At 47.2% G+C, this 9,919-nt stretch overlaps 1 protein-coding gene across 7 annotated transcripts in view; it reads left to right on the top strand.

Moving 5' to 3' along the window:
- Window positions 1-9,919, top strand: part of LOC124005234 (neurobeachin-like) — a 418,832-nt gene that overhangs the window by 145,685 nt on the left and 263,228 nt on the right. For 4 of the 7 annotated variants that reach the window (XM_046314296.1, XM_046314295.1, XM_046314294.1 and 1 more), the window contains exons 35-37: window positions 607-720; window positions 4,390-4,517; window positions 6,864-6,925. In XM_046314296.1, the coding sequence (XP_046170252.1) occupies window positions 607-720; window positions 4,390-4,517; window positions 6,864-6,925 (304 nt within the window). The remainder of the gene's footprint in view (window positions 1-606; window positions 721-4,389; window positions 4,518-6,863; window positions 6,926-9,919) is intronic. The other 3 variants (XM_046314300.1, XM_046314299.1, XM_046314297.1) reach the window with 1 other exon arrangement.

The following is a 9,919-nucleotide window of genomic DNA, read 5'->3' as shown; positions in this document are numbered from 1 at the left end:
GAAGTGTGTGTGTGTGTGTGTGTGTGTGTGTGTGTGTGTGTGTGTGTGTGTGTGTGTGTGTGTGTGTGTGTGTGTGTGTGTGTGTGTGTGTGTGTGTGTGTGTGTGTGTGTGTGTGTGTGTGTGTGTGTGTGTGTGTGTGTGTGTGTGTGTGTGTGTGGATGCTGCTGTGACCTTAACTGTTAGTCCCCACCTCCTGTAATGGTTTGTGACAGGCATCTCTAGTGCTGCAGAGAGCCTGAGTACCTCTCTCTCTGTCTCCCAGTCCCACAGCCACACACACACTCTCACTCTCTAGTGCCCCCCTCTAAAGGAATTGCAAATCAGTTGCCATGGCAGCAGTAACCAACATCACTTACCATAACTGTGGAGTCAATGATGGAAGTGGCGAGTTGCAGAGCTGTGTGTGTGTCTGTGTTTCAGCTGGTTGCAGAGCTGTGTGTATGATCATACTGAACTCTCATTTCAGTCCAGTCAGACTCACATGCAGCTTGTTGGGTAGACAATAGACATATCGGTTCTAGTCAGAAGTAGTGCACTATAAAGGGGATAAAGGGTGCCATTTGGGACTCAGTCATAGTCACTGCTGCAATCTCTGTGTATTTCAGTGCGTTGCTCTGTGAGGTGGACCAGGATCTGAGAGTCTTTAGTTGGTCCCTGCAGCGTGGCCACACAGAGACAGAGACAGAGATGGCCCCCAGAGGTGCAGGCCAGTGTCATAGGCAAGCACTATTTAACATCGCTCACACAGGTGTTACTGTCTCACTGATACACTCATCTTTTCACCTTCATATTCTTCCCAGGAGGCCATGGGGCAGAAGCCACTTTGCTTCTAGTCCCTCCTAGGCCAAGCCTCTCCCTCTCTCCCTCTCTCCCTCTCTCCTCTCTCCTCTGTCCGTCTGTCCGTCTGTCCGTCTGTCCGTCTGTCCGTCTGTCCGTCCGTCCGTCCGTCCGTCCGTCCGTCTGTCCGTCTGTCTGTCTGTCTGTCTGTCTGTCTGTCTGTCTGTCTGTCTGTCTGTCTGTCTGTCTGTCTGTCTGTCTGTCTGTCTGTCTGTCTGTCTGTCTGTCTGTCTGTCTGTCTGTCTGTCTGTCTGTCTGTCTGTCTGTGATTTGTGATTTGTTTCTATACTAGTGAACAGGCTCAATGCAGTATCTCTCTGCTTTCACATGCTTCCTGTATGGTTGCATGCCCCCTCCTTCCCAGGTTGTAGATAGATACTAATAGGCTGTAGAGGTCTTCTCGGGTCCAAAAAGTTGGATCTGGACCCGAAAACAATCAGACCCGAACCCGAGAACGATGAGATCCGAACCCGAATGGAACCAACGACAACCAGACCTAGACGGGTCTGGGTCTAGATTGAGTGACAAAACAAAATATGTTTATCAGCCAAGTTGCACTTCTGGTTAAAAAATATGTTGTCTAGGCCTTCTATAAGTCAATAAATCCACCTTATTATAAATAAATATTCTATAGGCTGTACAGAGCTGTGGTCGGGTCCATGTTGATCCACTCGGGTCTATCAGCTGTAGTTACATAGATCCGAGACACAATGAAAATCCAACTGGACCCGACTCAGACCCGAGGGAAAACGTAACACTTTGAACCCGCTCAGATCCCGGGTCAGGTCTCGGGTATTTAGGTTCGGGTGGACTCGTGAAGACCTCTACTAGACACAGTCACGGCTCTAAACTGCTGCATATTGGCTGCATATGCGGCAAAATATTTTGCTGTGTGACCTGGAGTTTTATTTTGCTGTGTGACCTGGAATTTTATTTTGCTGTGTGATCTGGAGCTTTATTTTGCTGTGTGACCTGGAGCTTTATTTTGCTGTGTGACCTGGAGCTTTATTTTGCTGTGTGACCTGGAGCTTTATTTTGCTGTGTGACCTGGAGCTTTATTTTGCTGTGTGACCTGGAGCTTTATTTTGCTGTGTGACCTGGAGCTTTACTTTGCTGTGTGACCTGGAGCTTTATTTTGCTGTGTGACCTGGAGTTTTATTTTGCTGTGTGACCTGGAGTTTTATTTTGCTGTGTGACCTGAGCACCATTTAGACTAAGGCAATGCATAACAATATTCCATGGCAACACTCATCTCTACACTGCTCAAACAGGACAGGCTGCATCCTGCCGTTGCATGCTTCCATGCAGTTCCTGGGTCACACACACAGACTCTCCAGTTTATTCTCTCAGTATGCTGTCCATGCAGTTCCTGGGTCACACACACAGACTCTCCTGTTTATTCTCTCAGTATGCTGTCCATGCACTCAACATATTCTTCCAAAACAAGAGAGATGTTGCTTTCCACCTTGCCTCTTAATATGAATCCATGTTTTCTCTATTGTACTATGATTTTGCCAGGTTGGGTAGGTTACTTTCTAAATGTCATCCGATACAGTTACTAGTTACCTGTCCAAAATTGTAATCAGTAACGTAACTTTTGGATTACCAAACTCGGTAACGTAATCTGATTGGTGGGTTGGTTATGTAGGCTTCTTCTAACCCATCGCTTTCTACTACATATACTAATAACATTAAATTATATATTTGAATTATATCAGCATGAACTATATTGAGCAATAAAAGCCCCACTTTTATTCCATAGGCTGGGATCCTCACTATGCAGCTGTTGTTCCATAGGCTGGGATCCTCACTATGCAGCTGTTGTTCCATAGGCTGGGATCCTCACTATGCAGCTGTTGTTCCATAGGCTGGGATCCTCACTATGTAGCTGTTGTTCCGTAGGCTGGGATCCTCACTATGCAGCTGTTGTTCCATAGGCTGGGATCCTCACTATGCAGCTGTTGTTCCGTAGGCTGGGATCCTCACTATGCAGCTGTTGTTCCATAGGCTGGGATCCTCACTATGCAGCTGTTGTTCCATAGGCTGGGATCCTCACTATGCAGCTGTTGTTCCATAGGCTGGGATCCTCACTATGCAGCTGTTGTTCCATAGGCTGGGATCCTCACTATGCAGCTGTTGCAAGAGCGCAAATTTTTGGCTGTCCACTGGTTTCAAAAACAATGATTGATAGGCAGCTTAATAAACTTCTTGAATTCAAACATTATTGGATTCAAATACACATTTAGATTTGTGAACAGCCATCCACAACAACCACAATCCGCAAGGTGCAAATAGCTAAATGAGAATCACACTGATTCACATCAATGTGCTATGTAGATATCAATAATAAGTGATATCCATATCGCCGTAGACGACACCACTGCTGTCATCCTTACCTCCAAGTGTTTATTCAAGTTGGATAATCTTTGGATGCCGACAGCAGTCGCACCATTGGAAGACATACTGTAGCTTGGACTGTAGCCAACAAAAGCCTATTCCTGCTCTTTCTGCTCTTTTCCCGGTATCCATCAAACCCATTTGGTGTGTCATAGTGGTCTCTTAAATGTTCGCCTTTTTTTCAATGCTGATTTGAATGTCATTGAGAAAATAGAGCAACCATTCTTTCTGAATTTAAAAGTAATCCTCAAAGTAATCATGTAGTTTTTCAAAAGTATCTATAGTCAGATCACAATATTTTTGCTGGTAACGTAACGGATTACAGTTACCAGTTTTTTATAATCCTTTACATGTAATCCGTTACTAACCAACCCTCTTAGTTTCTGTATTTTGATCTCTGCAAAATGTGAGTTAGTTATTCTAAGGAAGCTGGCATATGCCTAAAATAATGGTAATCGTTAATGCTAATCGCTAACAAGCTAGTTTAATGCCAGTTAGCTAAATTAACTAGCTAGGGCAAAGCAAACGTTATCTCTAGTACAGGTTGCTACCAGTGGTGGTATAGATCAGTATGTTGTTGGTGCAATGGCATGTGCTGAAACAGATTATTCTAAAATCTTTGTCTGAATGCAACATCTATTTAAGTATGATGAGGGTCGCATGGGAAACACTGACCAACACTTTGGTTCCTACCTTGTCATAACTCCTACGTGCCTTTTTAATTTGTTGTCATGCCAAACAAAACCAACAATAGAATTAGAATTGTCATTGTAATTCTATGATTCCAACAGTTCACCCAAGTATTTTGATTTATTTTCTGAATCAGGAGCACCAGTACTATTAATTATGTTTTCTTTAATTTTATTTAGAGCCCTGGACGCAGTGTTCTGCGTGTGTGAAAGGATGTTCTAACTATCATGTACTAACCCAGCTGGAGGGCTATACTCTGCTCACCACACAACGCTACCCAACCGTATACTAATTTGTTTACTGTTGTCTTTCTCCTCTCGCCTCTGTCTCTTCATCTCCTCTCTGACATCCTCTCTCTCTCTCTTTCTTCACCCCCCTCTCTCTCAACCCTGATTCTTTCCCTGTTCTCTGTACCCCCCCCCCCTCTCTCTTTCTGTATCCCCCTGCTCTGTTCTCTTCCACAGTATCACTACTAAGTTGGAGCGTGCTCTGGAGAAGGTGGCCCCCCTCCTCAGGGAGATCTTTGTGGACTTTGCACCGTTCCTCTCTAGGACCCTGTTGGGAAGCCATGGCCAAGAGCTGCTCATAGAAGGTACATGTGCTGTGTAGAATCTCTCTCGTTTCTCCTCCAACTGTGTGTGGAATCCCTCCCGCCATCCATCCCCCAGTCTGTCTGTCCTTTCCTGGCCCTCCTTATGTCCACTGGCTGCTGTATCACTGCTGGATGCCTAGTAATATATCCCAGAGAGGGCTACCACACACACACTCACAAATGCGCGCATGTGCACACACGATTAACAATTATGGAGAGTTGACAGGTGTGAATGTTGTCTGATCCCTTCACTCAGCCTGTCTGTCCATCTGTCAGAACATTGGCAGATACACACACCTCACCGCTGAGCACATACCAGGCAAACACAACACACTTCATCAACACAACAGAGCCAGTATTCATAAAGCAGTGTACAAGAGATGGGATCAGTCCTACTTTGAGATGCTTTGACCAGACCTTTACCAAGGAACAGAGGCTGTTTTTCCTCCCAGGCTGAATCAGGGCCCTGGTGGAAAGTCTCTCCATTTAGTAGCAATTACCAGCCATCCATCACTCAAATTACCCGGGGTCGTGGCCCGAGTGCCCTCTCACCCACCCCCATCTCCCCTCCTCCTCTCCTCCTCACCCCTCCTCTCCCCCTCTCTAGACATGTTGTCAGTGTGGTAATTATGTCCAGCCACCCTGGCCTGGCCCCTGGCCCATGATGCACTTGGAGTTGAGAGGGAGGCCCCTGATCGAACAGAGTTGTCGTTGTGATGGCCTCCCCTCTCTCTGTCTCCTCTCCTTCCTCCCCTACCTCCCCTATCTCTGTCTCCTCCCCTACCTCTCCTCTCTCTGTCTCCTCTCCTTCCTCCTTCCTCCCCTACCCCCCCTCTCTCTGTCTCCTCTCCTTCCTCCCCTATCTCTGTCTCCTCCCCTACCTCTCCTCTCCTTCCTCCCCTACCTCTCCTCTCTCTGCCTCTGCCTCTCCTCTCCTTCCCCCTTCCTCCCCTACCTCTCCTCTCCTTCCTCCCCTACCTCCCCTCTCTCTGTCTCCTCTCCTCCCCCTTCCTCCCCTACCTCTCCTCTCCTTCCTCCCCTACCTCCCCTCTCTATGTCTCCTCTCCTCCCCCCTTCTTCCCCTACCTCTCCTCTCCTTCCTCCCCTACCTCTCCTCTCTCTGCCTCTCCTCTCCTTCCCCCTTCCGCCCCAACCTCCACTATTTTTGCCTCTTCACTCCTCTCCCCTGCCTCTCCTTTCCCTGCCTCCCCCTCTCTTTATGAACCCCCCTCCCTCCCTGTCCAACCCATCAGCACACTGCTCGACAATTCCACATTCACTCCAATGATTTAACCCTGCCCTGCTCACAGGAAAGGCCTGTTCAGAGGGGCAGACCCTGTTTAAATTGAAAACATTTAGTTTGTGTACCAGCGTACAGCCAGGGTCCATGGTCATTAGGCCAGCATACCAAAGTAGGGCCGGGGTCACTAGGGGCCAGGGTCACCCTACCACCTGACCCCCTGTGTCAGAGAGAGCTGAGTGATGGGAGAACTGGTCATTGCAGTAACAAGAGGTCAGCCGTGGTAGACTAGCTGTGTGTGTGTGTGTGTGTGTGTGTGTGTGTGTGTGTGTGTGTGTGTGTGTGTGTGTGTGTGTGTGTGTGTGTGTGTGTGTGTGTGTGTGTGTGTGTGTGTGTGTGTGTGTGTGTGTGTGTAATAGGACATCTGTAGCTGTCTGTGAACTAGAGAGGGTCACATCCCCTGTTTACAACAGTCTCAGTCTCAGACCGTGTCAGTGCTGTGCAGGAGGAAGATTCACACTCTTCACATTATACAATAGTCTACTTTGTCTCCATCCAAAATAGCACCCTATTTCCTATGTAGTGCACTGCTTTTTATCAAAGCCAATAGCTCTTGTCAACGTAATGCATTGCAGAGGGAATAGGGTGCCATTTGGGACACACTCTTTGTCACTTTGTCTCTATCTCAGTGGTTTCAAGGACCTAAATGTTTTTATTATTGTAACATGTTAGGTAATTTACCATTTCCAATTCTGGCAAGCTCTTTCTTTGCATCAACGGTAAAACAGAAGAGATGTTTGACATCCCTGAGATGGTCTGTCTGGTTTGTGTGTTTATCAACATGTTGACATCTCATCCCTGGTTGTCGACTCATGCTGTCAATCACACTGACTGACGTCTTCATGTAACCATGCCAACGGGCGCTGGCCCCACCAGCCCATAATGATTGCTCCAGAGTGTCTTCTTCTCTGGTAGTGACTAGAATGTTAGCCCCTCCCACATGTCATTGGTGAGGTTTCGTAGTGACTTGTATGAAGGAAAGTAAGACTGTCATGTGTGTTGTATGACAACTCTGCTTCTAACTCTCTGTTCTGTCTTCCCTCCAGGTCTGGTGTGTATGAAATCCAGCACCTCTGTCGTGGAACTGGTCATGTTGCTCTGCTCTCAGGTGAGATTCTCTCTTTCTCCTCACATATCCCTCATTTTCTCTCCCTCTCTGCTTCTTCCTACCTCCTCACACATCCCTCTCTTCCCCACACTCCCTCCATTCTCTCTTCTCTATCTCTTCTGTCCTCTTTTGTTTGTCTCCCTCTCGCCTCCACTCCTCTGCTCCCTGTGATGGACTATAAAGGTGAGGCTGCTTCCAGCTCCAGGTTTCTGGGTCGTGCCACGAAATGAGTCCATTTTGCCTCCCTTTTAAGTAGAGATTGTGCACCAATATTCCAATATTAATAATACCAATATTTAAAAGCATGTTATATTAAATGACGTGCCCTTTAATATAGACCACATTGAAACCTCCATAAATCTGTGCCAAAGTTCCTTCTGTGCACTTTGTGATTTCTAGCAAGATTTGAACCCTCTGAACCCCAGGTTCACACCGTCACTGTAAAGCCATCTTTATTTTGTTACTTTGACAAAGTCATTTCTGAAGATGATTATTCATTGAATGTGATTAGTGATTAATTTTAAGAAAGATAAATAACCTGCCCCTCATTTTAAGGTCAACCCGGTGACATGAGCTGAACTCACTACTCGACTAAGGGACCAATTCTCTGTATGTGTGTACAGAGATGGGGCAGTCATAGAAAAAGGATGTTAACCACTCTTATCGGACACACAATGAGTCCCTGCAACTTAATATGCCATTTGTTAAGCACATTTCTGCTCCTGGTCTAAATGAGGCTTGCCGTAACAAAGGGGTTGAACACTTATTGACTCAAGACATTTTAGCTTTTAATTCATTTTTTTCTAACATCTTCTACAAACAAAATTCCACTTTGGTAGAAAATCTAAATGTAATACATTTTAGCTGTAAGACAACAAACTGTGGAAAAAGTCAATGGGTCTCAATTCTTTGTAAAGGCACTGTATGTAAACTCTGGATTGTTAATGCTATGTATTGGCCACTGAGAGGCTTTGGGGCCACTGAGAGGCTTTGGAGCCACCGGTCGGCCATATTAGAAGTCCCCAGTAGAGCGGTCCTCCTTAGGAATGAATGGAATTCTACAGTGTTTCAGATAAATGTTTCAAGGACAAATTACATGTGTTTAAGTATTTTTTTCTTGTAGTAGGGACATTAACATTAGCAATCTAAAAAAACGTATACTTTAAGGAATTGTTTTAATATATTTGTAATTTTACTTGTATGTTTAGCTCACATAGTATAATTTAAAGTATGCATTAAGGTGTCGGTATTAGAATATGAATGTAGACATGAATAAATGCATTTCTAAATGTTTTTTACAATGGTGGGGGAGTGCCAAGACATCACCCCCTATCAGCCATCTAGTGTCTACATGAATCATTGGTTAAGTCTCTTATGTCTCAAAGGGTCACCATCCCAATGTAGCAGTAAGAACACAACAGGAGATAGTTAACATACCTTCTCTCTGCAGGGCCAGTCAGTCAGTCCATAAGGAAGGCATTAGGTGGTGCCTCTCTCGCTGAGTATCCAGTCTGCAGGGATGGAGGCTGCAGTAGGAGGCACATTGTCCGGAGCCCAAGGCCCCTGCAGTGGCGCAGCCGGCCAATCCTGCAGTATGGAGCCAGTCAGCCCGTCAGCTCCCATACATACCCATGCATCTGTTATTAGAGGTCTGAGATTAAGGAGCATTCCTCTCTGTCTACTCACACAACCGCCCGAGCCTTGCAGTAGTGAATCACGCTGTTACTGCTGTTCTTTTGAAGTTTCTGAGGGAATGTTCCCTGACTCTTTCTCTCTTCTGGCAGTCTGTCTTTCTGTAGGCTAACCTAGCACTGTTGCTCTGGGATGTCTAACCTCTTTTCCCAGCTCCTGGACTTACTGAGGTCTGGGAGTGTCAGAGAGCCCCCCCCCCCCCCACACACAGAGTCACCTCCCCTCTGTTCCCCCCCACCGCAGACACAGATAGTATTACTGTGGCTCCAATAGTTCCTGCCATTAGGGACTCCTGGGATGAAACCCAGCCTGAGATATCGACCAGTCAGAGAGGCTGAAAGTGGATCTGCTTGGCCTGAGTTGGAACCACAGTTAGCTTTATCCAGCAGCACTGGCAGGGATGGGCACAGTGAAACTGGTTAATCCTGATCTGATTCCATCAGTAGTTACTTTCCTGTATGGGCCTAGGTCAAGGCTGTATGGAGCGAGGACAAGGCTGTAAGGAGTGAGGACAAGGCTGTATTGGGCTAGGACAAGGCTGTATGGGGCTAGGACAAGGCAGTATGGGGCTGGGGCTGTATGGAGCTAGGACAAGGCTGTATGGGGCTAGGACCAGGCTGTATGGAGCCGGGGCTGAATGGGGCTAGGACAATGCTGAATGGGGCTAGGACAATGCTGTATGGAGCTGGGACTGTATGGGGCTAGGACTAGGCTGTATGGAGATGGGGCTGTATGTGGCTAGGACAAGGCTGTATGGGGCTGGGACAAGGCTGTATGGGGCTAGGACCAGGCTGTATGGAGCTGGGGCTGAATGGGGATAGGACAAGGCTGTATGGGGCTGGGACAAGGCTGTATGGGGCTAGGACAAGGCTTTATGGAGCTGGAACAAGGCTGTATGGGATTGGGACAAGGCTGTATGGGGCTAGGACAAGGCTGTATGGAGCTGGGACTGTATGGTGCTAGGACAAGGCTGTATGGGGCTGGGACAAGGCTGTATGGGGCTAGGACAAGGCTGTATGGGGCTAGGACAAGGCTGTATGGGGCTAGGACAGGGCTGTATGGAGTTGGGACTGTATGGAGCTATGACAAGGCTGTATGGAGCTGGGACTGTATGGGGCTAGGACCAGGCTATATTGGGCTGGGACAAGGCTATATGGGGCGAGGACAATGCTCTATGGGGCATGGACAAGGCTGTATGGGACTGGGACTGTATGGGGCTAGAACAAGGCTGTATGGAGCTGGGACTGTATGGGGCTAGGACAAGACTGTATGGAGCTGGGACTGTATGGGGCTAGGACCAGG

This window comes from Oncorhynchus gorbuscha, linkage group LG19, assembly GCF_021184085.1.
Source record: "Oncorhynchus gorbuscha isolate QuinsamMale2020 ecotype Even-year linkage group LG19, OgorEven_v1.0, whole genome shotgun sequence".
NCBI classification, from domain to species: domain Eukaryota; kingdom Metazoa; phylum Chordata; class Actinopteri; order Salmoniformes; family Salmonidae; genus Oncorhynchus; species Oncorhynchus gorbuscha.
Note: the sequence above shows the minus strand (reverse complement) of the source record. Positions and strands in the feature narration are given on the sequence as shown.